Source organism: Parasteatoda tepidariorum, chromosome 3 (genome assembly GCF_982258835.1).
Source record: "Parasteatoda tepidariorum strain Cologne lab strain chromosome 3, Ptep-v5.0, whole genome shotgun sequence".
Taxonomy (NCBI): Eukaryota; Metazoa; Arthropoda; class Arachnida; order Araneae; family Theridiidae; genus Parasteatoda; species Parasteatoda tepidariorum.
In genome coordinates, this window is record NC_141757.1 from 32,548,431 (window position 1) to 32,566,151 (window position 17,721).

Here is a 17,721-nt window from a genome sequence, read left to right on the forward strand (position 1 = left end):
GAGTGGCCAACAAATCTCCTTCAGATACCTGTATGACCTAGGTCATTCTCCAGGTGGGCACTGGAAGAAAAAAACCTCTTTGAGTGACACACGAACTTCTTATGGTGGGTTATTCAATTTAAGCCAGTCAATTTTGGGAAGGTCAATTTCAGTTTTGTGAAAATTTTTACAAGAGGCCCAATGCTCAACTATTAAATCGAGGGACTCTACTACAATATTGTCCCCTTTCTTATTGAATTGTAAAAACTATTTTTTTAAATTTCCACAACGCTTCCTTTTAGAACTTTGTTAAATGCAGTTTTCAGTTCCATATAAGCCTAACTTAAAAGTTTCTTAATCTATTTAAAAATAGAGATAGAAACTAACGAAGCTAATGGTGAAAGCACGCGAAGTGTCATAGGTAAAGAGTTCTGCTCTACTTCACCTTTAGTCCATTTCGATCGCCAAATTAAACATTCGGAATTAAACTTAAATTTCAACAAGAAACTAAAGAGTCATATAAATTTATAAGAAAATAGAATTTATAAAAAGATATGGAAAACAATTTAATTGCTTAGGTGTAAACTATGTCATATAGTTGAATTACACTATCGAAATCTGAAAGCTTTATTCAAGAAGTAACAATAAGCAGACGAGAACGTACTAAACAAATATTGAGGTTTAATTTCAATGGCGGTAATTTCTATGGATAATCAGGGGATATCAACTTTGGTAATATTTTGTAATTTTACTACTTTTTCATGCTTGATTGCTTAAAATATATTCTAACCCCTTTTCTGTTTTCAGTTGTGCTGATTTTATACCCTTTTATTCTTCACTTCACATATTATACCACATTTTAATAGCCAGTGTGTTTATTTATTTATTTTTTAGGTTATTCCTGATAGCGGTCTTTGTCAGGGTTTACATGCTCAATTTTCATCTAGAAACAGTTTTTTAGTGTATGGCACGGGTAAAATAGCAGGTAAAATTATGTTTATTATTTAATTTAATAATAACAGCAATATCATTAACACATGCTTATCGTTAAACCGTGTTTCTCATTTATTCATATCTTCAAGGATATTCTGATTGACCTCTATTAATTTTATATTGCATATGCGTCGTTCTTTTTTGCTGCCAAAGTTTACTAAGTTGTATTATATAATACCCCGACTTAAACAAAATGAAAAACTTTCTGCAAGCAATTTATTTACTCTTATAAATAGTTTCAACCCTTTTCCCACCATTAATGCAAACAAAATTCGTTTGAAAATCACTAATTTCTTTTTCAATGTTTTAATTTTTATCAAACTCTATATTTATTTTTACATATGCCAGCTTATATTTCCTTAAATTTTGCTGCTTTTTAAAGATTTAAAACTAGTTATTTGTTTACCAAATTTTCTATTGTATCCAAATTCTATAAAGTTGACTGCAGGTTTCTATTTCTATTCTTTTTTTCATTTTTTTGAAATAATGATTTGTTTAAAAAAAGTTTCGTCGATGGTGACAAATTTTACTAATTACTAGTTACTACTTGACCATAGTATGGCATAACACCATATTATGGATATGCCGCTCAGGACAGATAGTAATATGGGTACTTATCCAGTTATAGAACCATGTGTTTGTGACTGTTTTTCTGAGTCGTCAGTACAGACAATTGGTTCTTATAACAAATTTTATAATAAATTTTAATATCTCATTGTATTATCAAATATATCAACATTTAGTATAAATCATAATATTTTTCCACTTTTGCTAATTTTTGTTAGTTTTACATTGGTCAAGATTTTCTTTACATAAATGAAAATCATCAAGACTCACAATAATATTGTATAAAAGGTAAATAATATGACTACTCATAACTTTATAAACTTATGATAAATTGATGTTTGTTTTCCATCTTTTATCTCTTGATTTTTGTAGTTGTTATGTAACTCTAACTTTTATTGAGAATGATTGTTCAATAAATTTTTCTATGCATTTAAAATTCAAACATCAGGTTTTTTTTTTTCTAGTTAGTTGTTTCCTGATTACATTTTACTTCATCTAAGAATTTTTTTTTTTTAAAAACTAGCAATTCCCAGCGATATAAGTTCCCTATTTCTGTATTGAAGCTAAAAATGAATGAAAATCTCTTCTATTTTGCTATTTTTTATGTAATATTGTTTATCTATATAGCCTAAATTTTTTTTTCAGAAAAAAAAAAATTAACAACTGGTAACTGGCTGGTAATTTTCAGCTTAATGTTCAAATTTTTTTCCTTTCTTATTTTTCAGATGTCAATGCAGCTCAATATCTTCATGAAGTTACTCCCATACCATCTGTATTTAATGATTACGTTCGTAAACTTGTAAACGAAACTCACAGTAAGTATTTGTTCTTGTATAAACTTAAGGTAAAGTTGATCATTCTTTCTGGAGAAAGGACACAATACCCAAAATAACCATTAAAAAATTCCTTAAAATTTATAATATTTGTCCGAACAAAATTCTAAAACAAGTTAAATTACAACATACAGTAAAATCTTTTTTTTTTAACAGTGAATTTCCCCCCCCCCTCTAAAATCCTGTTCTTTTCTTACATATTATTACGATTTTAATACCGCATTTGATAACTGACTTTTTAAAGTTACAATTCCACCGTTTTTATGTTAGATTTTTCGATATGAATGTTGATTTGCATGTGATGTTTAAAATGCTGATTTATTTCATATGATGTCAATATGACACATAAAATATGAATTATACATTTAAGTAATCACTTTTTGCCTCAGTTACTGGTTTTATTTGCACCAATTCCAAGAAAAACCCATGTGGTGATTTGATGTTTTTTTTCAGCTGTTTTTGATTTTTCTATTGATTTTTATTTTGGATTCTTTCTTATTGATTTTTTCGAGCTGTTAGTGATTGTTAAATTTTCATTCGCAAGCAGAACTATTTAACCACTAAGTTTTTAAAAGAAATTTCAGATTTTCTGTTTCTAAAAATTGCATGTCTGCACAATCGGAATGTCCAGTTCTCCAGATTATTCCATGTTCCTTCAATTCATAAAGCTTCAAACCTTTTAAAACATTATAAAAATATCATTTTACTAGGATTTCACCAGGATCCCATTTACTATAAGAACTTCTTATGTCATTGCATAAGGAGGAAGAAAAATTGTCATTTATGGCTTATAAATCTGCATTTATTTTAAACTACTTGTGAATGAATGCATAACCAGAATGTTCAGTTCCATAGATAGTTCTGTGAGAGTGAACGTCCAATTTATAAAGCTTTTGTTGATCGGAAATTGTTATTCAAAAGTTGCCTCTAATGTAAATATTATGAAAAATGCTCTGTTCGTAGTATTTTCCTGATAAAAAATATTTTGTTTTGATTTTAAGCTTTTTGTCCTGTTTTTACCTGTTTTTTTTTTTTTTTTCTGTTTAGAAGATCCAATTTTCTACTAATACATATAGGTTTTAAATTAATAGATTTAAAGATATGGATTTCAGATTCATCTTTTTATTTTAATTAATGTTTGTAAAATCGCAAAATGCAATAGTTCAGCGATAGGGATCATCTACTAATTATTTAAATGGTTCAGGGGTATAGCATTCCTGGCAGGATCCGTTATTTTACACTTTAGCTGTGTTTTGTCATTTAATGAAAACAAAATTCATTTAACAATTTTACTTAATAAATGATGTTGATGATAATATTAACTGGTTGTTTTATTAATGTAACTGTACTATTAAAAATTTTCTATATATTGATAGCTAACTATTATGAGTGCTCCATTAGTAAAATTACTAGAACAAACAGAACTAAACAAAGCAATTCCAAAATTAAAAATAGTGTATTTTTTAATTTTTTGGCAATGAAATTTACGGTTACGGCTGATATATATATTTTTTTATTCCTTAAAAATTTTTGTTATAAATTTCAGCAATACAATTACAATAATTCCTTTTATAGCTTAAAAATTGATTTATGAAAAATTTATCAATTAAAAATTTATTTTAGCAAGAATTCTGTGTAATTTAATAATGTTAGGTTAGCCAGTAAATAGGTTATTGCATCATTAAAAATAATAATAAGATTTTTCAAAGTAAAATTCATCTGTTATGAAATATTTTTTTATGATATCAAAATTTAGTTCAAATAATTTTCTTCATTGTTAAATGCTTTTGCTGGTCCTCTTAAATTCCTTGTTATGAGATTCTATTTTGATAGTTTTGTTTCTTAGTTATTGGGTTGTAACTGCTGGAATATTGATATCCTCATGAAGTGCTCAATTTTTCTTTCTTATTTAGCTGATTTTGATTCAATTGTATTTTTCTAGGTATCTTCTTGTCTTTTAATTCAAGAATTGGTAAATTTTCTGAAGATCAAAGGCGATTAGAGTATGTTAAATTTTTATTTTGCAGAATTTTTATAATTCTTTTTACTGTATTTTTTATTGTTTGTCTGTGTTTTTCTATTTTCAGAATCGTTAGAATTAGCCAACAGTACCGTTCTGTGATTTTAGCCTGTGTTGAGGATTTACATCATGCTTCACGTATGTTTTGCTCACATATTTTCTTTTACATAAAAATCACTCTTAAAAATAAAAAAAAATAAATAAATCATAATTTTTTAAAATTATTTTTTTATAGAAACATCTCAGGATGAAGAATTGCTTGATCTCGTAAGTTTAGTTTATTTATTTAGTTTAAATATTCTATTTTACTAGTTATCAGTAAGGATTTCTACAAAATGATCAAGAAAACTAAAATCTATTCACAATAAAACATACATAAGCATATAATTATACAAAAATAATAAACATGTAATTATTGTAAATACACTATATGTCTGACTTTTCTTTTTTTTAATTTTTATTATTTGGCTCAAACCTTCAAAACCTTCATGTTAGTCTGTTTGTCATTGAAGTTTTTTAATGTTATTTCTGATTATTAGTTTTTGATGATATTTCTGCTATGTCAAAAAACCTGTGACATAAATTTCAAAAGTTGCTTTTTTGTTTTGCTTTACAAGATAAAATATATATATAATATTAATGATATTTTAAATAGCAGATTGCTATGTAACATATTAATTTTTTAGATGAAAAAGAAAATGCTTTGGATTTAAAAAAAATTATAATAGTTTATTAACAATTATAATAAGCATTAACAATTATAATAAGCATTAACAATTATAATAAATATCATTAACAATTTTAAAATTATAATAGTTTTGCTGATATAAATTATAATTCTAAAATTATTATTGCACAGTGCACACAAAAAAGGACCAAACTGAATAATATTTGGTCTAATGATATGATCTTCACGTTCTAGGACCTAATCTTAATGTCTCAAGGGGGTAGCCTCAAATATGCTAATTAATAAGTATAGACAATATTTTAAGTTACGAAATCAGGCATAAACACATACTTTCTCCGAATAAACATAAATTTTGTTGTTGACGGATACAGATTTCTGAATCCCCCAAAATATATAGATCATTTATCAATACTTTCGCCAAAATACAATTTTTTTTCTTCCGAATTTGCCACTTTATTGCAATTGGCTAGGTGGTGAGTGCTTAGTGCGGGCCCTGTGTAGATTACTAAAATTGGTAAAAAAAGGTATAATTTCTGCTTTAATATAATTGTTAATTATCCATTTCTATATTAGTATCATATATATATATATATATATATATATATATATATTTTATTTCCAATGGCAGGCCAGTTTAAAAGAACAAAAAGGATAAAATAACAAGAAAAACAAGGCAAAAAGAGATAAATAGAATTAAATGCATAGTGACATGCTTAGCCCATACGGGCCCTAGCTTCCCAGTAGCGTCCACACATAGTAGTGGAGATGAGCACAGGGCAGATGGAAATATGGGGCAAGTCCATGTCCTCCCCAAGGCGACAGAGCTTGCATTTAGGAGAGTCAAAAATGTTTATGCTAAAAAGGTGTTTGGCCAGACAGTCATGGCCCGTTACAAGTCTAAAGAGAGCGACTGCCGTAAACCTGGGCTGATTTGGGATAGTTAAAATATGGTTGAACCAGGTTTTGTGTATATTGCTTGTACGGAAATTCTCTGAGAGCATGTTCCGGAATTGGTTTCTAACCAGCAATTTAAATGAGTACAGAGAGATGGAGCAACGAGATGCTTGGGCAATAGTTGTTCCTTTCTTGGCCAAGAAATCAGCTTTTTCATTACCCCAAATCCCGCAATGTCCCGGGATCCATTGGAGGACGATTTGCTTGCCTTTCAGTGTCAGGTCTTTCAGACAATCAATGCATTTCTGAATGGAGATGGATTGGGGAATCAGTGGAGAGTTAATATCAAGAAGTGCTGCTTTAGAGTCAGATAAGATGACGGCGCTAGAAAGTTAGCGCCGTCATCTATATATATATATATAATATTAATGATATTTTAAATAGCAGATTTCTATGTAACATATTTATTTTTTTTAGTATCCTATATAGTGGAATATATTTTTATGTGTAACATTTTAAATATACTATAATAACTCTGCACACGTTATGATTTCCTGAGTATCCTCTTCAGTTTGAAATAGTTTTTAATATCGCAAACCTAACACTGACACAAACTGAGTAATTCTGTTACAGATAATCTAGAGTTTACTGTGTTAATAGATATATGATTGAAAAATGCTTCTATTTATGTCTTTTCCTCTGTTGAATGTTTTTTTTCTTCTCCTTTTAGCTTCAAATGTTTTCAGATATTGAACTTCTGTGGAATCTACTTCACACCTTAATACTTGATACTCCAACTGGTAAAATAAAGTTTTATTTGTTTTATATGTGTAAAATATGTATGTTTAAGTATCTTTTGAAGAATTATTTACATTTCTTATGAATCTTGTTTCATGTAGGTACACGTGTGCTATATAAATTGATAGATTGGATTAAATGGCATTTTGTAGATGCCCAAAAGAAACGTGAGGAACTTATGCAAACAGAGGAACCGTCTTTACATCCAGATTACTGGGACACTGTTAGTAATATATGTCTCAATCTTGATTTTTGCAATGCTGTTCTATTTTAAATCTATTATCTCATTTAAATTTTTTTTTATATGTCCAAATCAGGCTTAGTATATAAAATTTAATATTTTCATAATTTTTTTTTTTTGTATTATAGGTGAATGGTTTTCTATTAGTTCACCTTAGATAATCAAGTTTATTATTTTTTTCACAGATTATTCAGTTCCTACTTCAGGGGAATATACCAGTGGCCCGTTCATTGCTGTCTACCCATAAGAAGTACAACAGGGAAGATTATGCTTGCCTTGACGATTTGATGAGAAAAATGCCCATGTATAATGTGAGTTAATTTTATTTTGCTCATCTTTGTGAAATCTACATTATGTAATCTGAATAATTTGTTAAAAAAAAAAAAATTATAAATTGTATTTATTCGGGTATGAAATTTTGCAGACTTTTGGAGGAAATGTTATACACATTAGTTTTATGTGCTAATTTCTCACTTATGTCTATTACTATCACCAATATATCACATTTTATCAAATGATCCTCTTAAAATTTTACTTTTTTTGTGTCTAATCAAAGGACCTGTAACGTATCTCTCAACAAACACACAGACAAATATGATTATAAACAAAAACAATTTATTAAAACACAACAAAAACAAAAAACACACAAATTTCCAATCATGATTCAACAGAAGAGAGGAGAGGATCTCCCACGACTTACTCGCTCAAAATTTACTGACTGACTGACAACCACACATGCGCAGTTTGCCTCTGCCCAGCTGTGGTTAGGGAGATATTACAGACTCCTCCCTTCCCAAGAACTTTTTCAGGTAAATAAATGAAAAAGTTAAACTTTCAGAAATGTTACATTACTTTAACGTATAAAATATATAAAATAATACCAATATCATATATTAAAACGCAGCACATATCAATAACATATATAAAAAACACAGCATACAAATACAAATATTCAAACATCATTTTTACAGAATTTCAGATAAACACATTATAAAGAAAATATTAATCATTATCTTTATAAAATAAAGAGATATATGAAAATATAGCACATAAAATAAACACAAATGAAAAATGAATAAATTTTAAATGTTATGATTATTGTGATTTTAACCTTCACTTTTATGCAAATTATTAGCGAATCGTTATTTTTTTTTTTTTCTAATCTAAAGGAGCTCTACTTAAACTATCCGCGTTATTATTCAATTTCCCAGCTTTATGAATAATTTTAAAATCATAAGTTTGAAGGAATAAAGACCAACGCATTAAGCGTGGATTTGTACTTACATTTTTATTTAACCAAGTTAAAGGATTATGATCAGTTTGAATAGTGAAAGATCGTCCATCAATATAATAATGCAATTTTTTTACAGCAAAAATAATGCAAGCACACTCTTTTTCTGTTGTGCTATACTTTTTTTCAGTGGGAGAAAACTTTTTACTTAAGTATAATATAGGATGTTCCTTCCCCTTTTTATCATACTGTGTCAAAACAACCCCCATACCTAAGTCGCTAGCATCAGTTTGAATGATGAATTCGTTATCAAAGTTAGGAGCATACAGAATAGGCTCACTTGAGAGTTTTCTCTTAAGTTCCTGAAAAGCATTTTCGCAGTCATTATTCCATTGAATGAGTCCTTTTCGAACTTTACCCTTTAAAGTTTCTGTCAGAGGGGCAACGATTGATGAAAACATGGGTATATATTGTCTGTAATACCCGGCTAATCCTAAAAAGGCTCGGACTTCTGTTTTAATTGTTGGTTTAGGAAACTCCTTAATAGCCTTTATTTTCACTTCTCCAGGCGAACGTTTTCCGTTTCCTACAATATGGCCAAGATATTTAACTTCACTTTGAGCAAACTGGCACTTTGTTGGTTTAATTGTTAAATCAGCTCTTTGAATTCGGAGAAAAACTTCCTTGAGGTGCTCTAAATGTTCCTCCCAACTATCTGAAAAAACTGCTACATCATCAAGGTATGGAACAGCATATTTTTCACAGCCTCTCAACAATTGTGCCATCATTTTGCTGAAAGAGAATGGAGCATTCTTGAGTCCAAATGGCATTCTAAGAGGTCTATAAGTCCCAAAACTAGTACTGAAGGCTGCTAATCTCTGAGCATTCGGAGTCAAGGGGATTTGCCAATAACCTCTAGTTAAATCTACTAGAGTAATGTATTTTGCTGAGGACACCCTTTCAATTAATTCCTCAGTATTAGGTAAAGGATAAAATTGTGTTCTGGTCACTGCATTTAATTTGCGATAGTCCACACACGGTCTTGGATCACGGCCTGGGATTTCAACGACTATCATAGGTGAAGTGTAGTCTGATTCACCGATTTCAATAATACCACACTTTAGCATTTTATCGATTTCAATCTTCAATATATCAGTTTGCCTAAGAGACATTTTATAAGGCTTAGAGAGGATAGGGGTATCAGAAGTCAGTATAATATCATGTTCAATCGAAGTGGTTTTTCCTGGTATGTTTGAAAAGTTCTTTGCAAACTTGTTTAACAATTGTTGCAGTTGATCAATTTGTTGTGAAGTCAGTCTTTCTTGAAGACTACTGTTGCATACAATGTCATTAAAATTATAAACGTTGGGACTTGGTTCAATATGCGGAAAGTCTATATCACTATCCACTTCACTTTCCTCAATTTTTACCGATACTAAGTTGACATATTCACTTTGTTTATAATAAGGCTTCAGCATATTAATATGGTAAACTTGGGATCCGTCTTTTCTCCCTGGTAAGTTTATGACGTAATTTGTTTCAGATATCTTCTTTTTTACAGTTCCAGGTCCTAGCCACTGAACAGATAATTTATTTGGTCTTGACGTTGCTAAAACTAAAACCAAATCTCCTTCGAGAAACTCACGCTTGACAGCATTTTTGTCATACCATAATTTTCTTTTTATCTGTACTTCTTCCATTTTTTCTATAGCTAGTTCTTGACATCTTTTCAAGCGATTAATTAACTGAAAAACATAATCTGTAACTGGGTTGGATTCTATGTCTAATCCTGTCCATTTTTCATAAAGCAAAGTTTCTGGTGTTCTGAGTTGTTTTCCATGCACTAATTCTGCGGGTGAGAATCCGGTGCTTTCGTGAGTCACTGTTCGAAGGGCGAAGAGTGCTGAGAGTAGATGTTTTTCCCAATCATTTCCTGCTTCCAAACATAAAACTCTCAAAATACGTTTTATTGTTCTGTGAAATCTCTCGACAGGATTGGATTGCGGATGATGTACAGAACTATGGCATACCTTTATACCGAAACGATCAAAAAATTCGCTGGTTAAATTGCTAACAAATGATGTCCCTTGATCACACTGGATTTCAACAGGAAAGCCTGATCTACTGAAAATATTAAGTAATGCATCTGTTACTGATATGGAAGTTAAATCAGTAACCGGTATCGCATCAGGATATTTAGAAGATAAACAAATGGAAGTGATGATGTAACGCTTCCCAGTTGGTGTGATGGGAAGTGGACCACAAGCGTCAATATTCAATTTGGAAAATACTTCCTGAACTATAGGCACAAGCTTTAAGGGAGCTTTCTTTTTCTCATTCGGTTTGCCAGCCCTTTGACAACTGTCACAAGATCTTACATAATCTTCAATATCTTTATAACATTTAGGCCAAAAGAAGTGACGGTTTAGCCTATTCTTCGTTTTTGTGACTCCCAGATGACCAGAAGTATCTTCGTGACATAAAGTCATAATTTTAGCTCTGAACTTTTTTGGTATCACTATTAATTCCTTTATTTTCCCATTATGATCTTCTTGAATTTTCATTAATAGTTTATTTTTGATGGAAAACTTTTTATTTCGTTCTTCAACTTCTTTATTTTGATTGGCAATTTCGAAGAGAGGTTGCAAATCCGGGTCTTCTACCTGTAAATTGGCAAGCTGATCTGTATTTATTTCTAGCAGTGAATCTCCACTTTCATCAGGAGGAGGAAATTGGAAATCATTCTCGATGATTGATTCAGAAGTAGATTCGAAGTTTTCAGCATGTTCAACTTTTTCTGGCTCCATTGCAGACGTAGTATCTTTAAAAGTTCCTTTTTCTATGCCGATTATTCCTTCTTTACAATTGTTCTCTCTTCTCTGTTTTCGTAATGTTTGTGCTCTTGTTTCAACAGCATTTATTGCTAGGGGTGCAGACATTTCTCTTAATTGGGAATCAGTAAGTAGAGACGCTGTACGATTTCCCATTATATAGCGACCTTTATCTAGTTCATGACGAACAACAGCGGCCTTTGTACTTAGGTCTCCACTTGGAAATGAAATTGTAACTTGTGCAAGAGGCAAACACACAGGGCCTTCATCAAGAGGTTGTTGCACCCAAATTGTCTCACCTGTAAACTTATTTGGAGATGTATATTTTCTACATATGACATCGATACTAGCACCAGTATCTCTTAATATAGGCATTAAGTGGCCATTCACTTTACCAACAACGGTATATGGAGCTAAATATTCATCTTCTATTCCTTCCACGATTCTGTTGATATTTACAATACCTTTTGGATTCCTTAGTGTTGGACACTGAGGACGAAGATGGTTGCTGGATCCACATTCATAGCACTTCGGAGTCCTTCGTTGATCAAATGTTTTATCTATCCCTGTTTCCCTACGATCATTAATGCGGTGGACATCCTTGTTTCTACTGTCTATAAATTCTTCTCTTCTATCATACACATTATCTTTCTTAAAGTTCTTATATCTTTCAGACAAAACTCTATCAGTTCTATAATTATCATATTTCGTAAAATTTCTGCGACATGCTGGCGGACTTGGTAACACTTTTGGCTTTGTAGGAATACTTCTAGAGTCTTTTGATTTTATCGTTTTTCGTACGTCATCAAATTCTTCTAACTTTCCAGCAAGTTCTACTGGAGATGTAATGTTACTCCACTCATCCAAATAGTACTCTTTAAATTCTTGAGGAACTCGTTTCTTCATCTGGTCAGTTATAATCAAATCTTTTAACTTTTCAAAAGTATCTACTTTTAATCCCGTTATCCACCCATCAAAATAATTAGAAAGTTCGTGATAGAAGTCTGGCCAAGTTCCTTCAGTTGATTTTAGATGCTTCATAAAAAGTTGACGAAATTTTTCAGGTGTAAGCTTGAACCTCTTCAGTAAAAGTCCTTTAACGTGTTCATAATCTTGGGCTTTATCATCAGGTTCACGGGCAATAATTTGTGTTATTTCATAAGGAAGTAAACCCAACAAATGTGTTATCCACAACTCTTTTCCTATTTCCGCCCTCCGTGCTTGGCGCTCAAATAACACCAAATACAAACTAATATCTTCTTTAATGTCATATCTATGAATTAACGAGTGTATATCTTTTGAATTTCGCGCACCTTCTGCTTGAGGAGTACCAGCCATCTTTAATTTAACTTCAAGTTTCATTCGCTCCAACTCAAATTCTCTCTCTTCTTTTCGCCGCATTGCCTCTGCTTCAGCTGCTTTTAATTTCAACGCCTCTGCTTCAGCTTCCTCCTTCAACTGAACCTTCTTCTCCTCTTCCTTTCGTTGTTTTCTTTCCTCGATAATTGTAAAAAATAATTCTTTAGCGAACTCCTCTTCATACATATCATCTTCTGTTATGGCTTTTTTCAGTGAAATTATTGTCATAGTTGGATTAACATCTATCTCTAACTCTGATGCTAACGCTAATAAATCTTCCTTTAATCCCTTGCCCAAGAATGCCATGGTTAAGATAAAATGATAAATCAAAAATTTAAGCCAATGAATTTTAACTTAAATGTGTAGATATTTTACCAAAGAAAAAAATTATACCCTTGCTAACTCAAAGTAAATAAATATATTTACCTCAATTAAGTACTTAGCTAAACAATAAAACAATCATAAAATTTAAATTGAAACAAAACTATAAATTTTATGACACTGTAATTCTATATTTTTTTAAATAGGTTATTTAATAACAAGGAACAGCAATGATGAGAACCAAACCCAAAACAATAAGAAAAATATTATTCATCCGAGAAACAAAAATTTTCATGACTAAATCTAATTATAATGAATAATGTATCTCATAAAAATATTATATCAAAATATAAATCGTCATTTAAATCCTTAATTAAGCTAAAAGAAATGTCTAAAGATAGACGTGAAAATCAAAACAAAATATAAATGCTTCTACTCTTTACCTTCATAAACTCAAACACAAATTTGAAAGAAAAAAAAATATATAAGCAATCAGTATCTGTAGAAAAAAAGATTTAAGAACGGATTAAATAACAGCTCTTTCAAAAGTAATAAATACATCAAAGCAAGAAAGAAGGGGAAAAAAAAAAGTATTCGATTTCTTTCGAAACCGCAATGATGAGTAAGCCAATTTTCCCCCTACTTCCTGTTTAAAACAGAAATGTTTCTCATGCTTCGTTATTAATTTTATAATGATTTTACTTACAGAAATCACTTAATTTAATACACTCAATACATAGAAAACTATATAAATAAATATTTGCACTTTTCTAAGAGAAAAACAAATAACTTTCTTCAATATTATTATCAAAAAATGATTAGATATACAACGTAATTATTTTACACTGTTTCAAAACTTTTTCGACGCTTCTTTTATATACTAGCACTCAAAATCAATATACTTACTGTTCTATTCACATAAAAAAAATTGTCAAAACACTTTAAACAGTAACCAGTTTGTACCCGGAAAACAAAACTAAATTTTACGATCAGGATTATCACTTTTAATATTTAGACGATTTTCACTTTTTATATCTGGACGATATATTTTCGCATCATATATCTGGATGATATATTTTCACATTCTATATCTGGATGATATATTTTCACATTCTATATCTGGACGATATTATATCTAGATAATATTGGTATATGTTAACCATGAGATTATTTTAGATATAATAAGGAAGGGTACCTTTTTTAACAAATCGGAACACTTGCATTCAGGATGAATATTGCTTTGTAAACAAATCGAAAAGATAATACTGGTATAGGACAACCATTGAATTATCTCAAATATAACAAGGAAGAGTACCTCTTTCACAAATTGGAACACTTGTATTCAGGATGAATACTGCTTTGTAATTAAATCGAAATCGGAGCACAAATAACACACACAATAGCACATTCCTTAATCTTCGGAGCAGATTTTCTAGCTTACACGATCTCAAGGATTGAGATTATCTTTTTGCCAGAATTTTTATTTATTTCCATCATCAAATAATAGCACTTATTTGATTTTTAATCACCGAACCACAACGGTTCAGCCACGACTTTCGTATCTCGTCAGGTGCCTCCAATTTATTTGTCTGTAACGTATCTCTCAACAAACACACAGACAAATATGATTATAAACAAAAACAATTTATTAAAACACAACAAAAACAAAAAACACACAAATTTCCAATCATGATTCAACAGAAGAGAGGAGAGGATCTCCCACGACTTACTCGCTCAAAATTTACTGACTGACTGACAACCACGCATGCGCAGTTTGCCTCTGCCCAGCTGTGGTTAGGGAGATATTACAGACCTAAGGCCTTTAGATTTCCTTAGATTTCTTCCGAATAAGTGTGTGAATCGACAAATTGAGAGACTTGTGCACTCTTTGCATACAAATCGCAATATTTTTCACTTCCCCAGCTTACAAATTTCTAGTTCATGTGTATTTGATTTATCCTTTAATCTTTTATAAAATGTTTCAAAATTGTAAAGTATATGATAATAAAAAAAATGTAACTCTGTTATAAACAAAACATATGCTTTCTCTTAAAGTGATAAATATCTTAATTCATGCTGAAATAGCATATTTTCAAGCAAAAATTATTTTGTTGAGAGTTTTCTGCGTTTGTTAATGTTATTTGTTACATAATGTTGGCAAGTGACTTCTTTCGTTTATTTATGTACATTAAACCGAATTTATGTTTTAGATTTTTTTGAAATGCTGTTATGCAAAGCAAATATTGATTGATAAAAGGTGTATCATATATTTAATATAATTACAAAATTATAAACTGAGCAAACATGCAGAAAACCACATGTTACATTTATCTACATATTATCCAAATTTCACATAGTTTTGTATTTTTCTACTAAGTGTCTTCTTTACCAGATAAATTAGTCTTTACCATCTTACTGTTTGTTCATAGATTTTGTATTTGCTTGATTTATAATGTCTCTTCAAATTTTAAATTTGTCTATTGTTCTAAATTTGCTATCCATAATGTTTAATTATTCATTATTTCAATTATATTTATATGAATGATAAAAAATATTAATATCTATTTAATTTTCTATCACTAATTATCTATTTTCTATCACTACATCATTTGATCACTAATAGACAAAATTTAATTCTTTAGATTCACTTTTTATTCCTCTTGAAGTACGAATTTTATTTCACGATTTGTCTTAAAGTGATTTACTATTATTATTTGCATAATTTATGCCTAATTTTATACCAGGATTTTTTCCCCTTCTATTCTTATTGACTTGATTTATAAACTAATTTAATCTCAATTCATAAGCAACTCATGCTATCTTCAAGTTCTCATATCAACCTAAAGCCTCTTTTTATGTACAAACAAAATTTCACAAATTTCAAGCGATTTAAAAATCAAGGATTTCGAACCTTATTCACACTATTTTAATATCAAACATCCCAATATATATATTTGCAATTTAAAAATTTCCCAACGTGATCAATATTTACTCGTTTTAAAATTCAAGCATCATGTATTATATTTGCACAATTTAAAGATTTTACATTGCTATTCCTTTTCAAGTGTTTTAAAAGTCAATGATAGTGATTTGTATTCTTGTGATTTAAGAATTTCACATGATTCTTTTTGCCCGATTTATAAATTTTTTTTTTTAATGGCGGGCACTTGGAGCTATTGTCCATTGGCCACAGAAAGTGCCAGAACTGCTAATTCTCTTTTTGTTACCCAGTGGGCACCTGTGGCGAAGCCACGGCGGTGGAACAGCGTCGCCCACGTCACACTACCACAACCCGTTTATAGGGCGGGTCACATTCACACATTCACACACAAAGGAGAAAGGACATAGAACACAGGAGGGAAAGAAACATCCATGCCTTGCCCGGGATTCGAACCCAGAACCTTTCTGATGCAAGGACAGTTCCCTGCCCCCTACACAGACTGGTCGGCCGATTTATAAATTACACACCATGATTCACTTTCGCTCAATTTAAAATTCCAACGTGATTTCGCAATTTAAAAATCTCATATTACGATTCCTTTTCATGTGGTTTAAAAATAGAGGATTGCTTTTGGTCACATGATTTTAAAATCAAACATCACCGTTTTTACTCATGTGATTTTAAAGGTTCATCTCGTGATTCTTAGTCATACTATTTAAAATCAGAAAACTTTGATTAACATTCTCGCAATAAAAGTTAGCTGACCACAATTAATGTTCACACAATTGAAAAATTAAGCATCATGATTCCTGTTCACATGATTTAAAATCAAGCAGCCATTTTTGAATGGTTAATGAAACAAGTTAATTTAAAAGAGCTGTGAATACTCTGAAATTATTTATAATTCGAAACATTTTTTTCACACAGATAATCAAAAAGTAGTAATTTTAAATTTTTCTATAATTTTTTGAATCTATTTTTAATTTTCTTAGCTTTTTTTTATTTATTACTTATGCAGCCTAATTCTCTGTCAAAAATTGAAATCTTTTAATATTATTATAAAAAGTAGTTATTTTTATTACTTTGAATAATGGATCTTATAATTTTGATGATATTTATTCATTTATACTGCATATAAATTTTAAAATTTCATAAAATAAGATTAGAAAGAAATGTATCAATTCCTTTTTGCTAAAAATTAAATTTGAAATTTATAATTTTTCAAAAGTATAAAATTACCACTTCTTTTTTCTTCCTGAAAACTTCAAGTATTTTTTTATGAATCATCCCTAATTATGCATTTTAAACCTTTCAAATATTTAGCATTGTGCTTGATCTTTTGTAAATTGGTTTAAAAAATTGCTAAGTATAAAGAATCCTCAATTGTTAAGGGTATCAAAAATTTTGGAAAAAATTTGATGAAGCAAGTACAAATGGAAGTTTAAATGGGTGAATTAATAAAGGGTTAATTGATTTTATAAGATCTCTGTGAAATTGAAAATTGGAAAATTGATATACTCATTTGAACTTATTTTTGAAAACAGAGCTCCTTTTAAAGATAAAGAAACAGATTCATCACTTTAATTTTCATGTGACTTAACTTACTTTTTTTAGGCAAATTGTATGATTTCTTTGAATGAATTTCGTGTTAGATGGAAACAATGGCAGGAAGAATGTCGAGTTAGACTCGAGAGAGAAGAGTTTTCTTCTGATGAGAATCTGGAAAAAATTTGCCAGGTAAAATTATTCGTGTGCTTTTTTTAAATTTTTATTTCTACTGATTACTGTTAAAATCAATGAGTTTTAGTACTTGTGTTAATACATTATAAATCCAGATAAAAAGGTTGTTTGCTATTATCTTATTTTGACTGTGATAGGAGTGGATTCAGGTTTTGTTTTATAGGTCCATTTTGGGAAAGTTATTATGAAAATGTAAATATTTTGTTGATAATGAAAGAAAAAAAAATGCATTTAATGGCACTCACACCCGAACTCTGCTTTAGGGGTGTGGGAGTGTCAAGTTTC

At 30.0% G+C, this 17,721-nt stretch overlaps 2 protein-coding genes across 2 annotated transcripts in view; one reads left to right on the forward strand and one right to left on the reverse strand.

The window, feature by feature from the left end:
• The first annotated feature begins 428 nt into the window (after positions 1-428).
• Nup75 (nuclear pore complex protein Nup75) overlaps positions 429-17,721 on the forward strand; it is a 49,765-nt gene continuing 32,472 nt past the window's right edge. Inside the window, exons 1-10 of the mRNA XM_043052942.3 lie at positions 429-711; positions 874-964; positions 2,265-2,354; positions 4,315-4,375; positions 4,460-4,530; positions 4,628-4,659; positions 6,705-6,774; positions 6,874-6,995; positions 7,199-7,324; positions 17,311-17,433. Of these exons, the coding sequence (XP_042908876.2) occupies positions 670-711; positions 874-964; positions 2,265-2,354; positions 4,315-4,375; positions 4,460-4,530; positions 4,628-4,659; positions 6,705-6,774; positions 6,874-6,995; positions 7,199-7,324; positions 17,311-17,433 (828 nt within the window). The 5' untranslated portion in view covers positions 429-669. The remainder of the gene's footprint in view (positions 712-873; positions 965-2,264; positions 2,355-4,314; positions 4,376-4,459; positions 4,531-4,627; positions 4,660-6,704; positions 6,775-6,873; positions 6,996-7,198; positions 7,325-17,310; positions 17,434-17,721) is intronic.
• Positions 7,834-13,230, reverse strand: LOC147813508 (uncharacterized). The gene has a single exon (XM_087159015.1). The coding sequence runs from the start codon at positions 12,738-12,740 to the stop codon at positions 8,172-8,174; it is 4,569 nt and encodes a 1,522-aa protein (XP_087015141.1). The 5' UTR covers positions 12,741-13,230; the 3' UTR covers positions 7,834-8,171.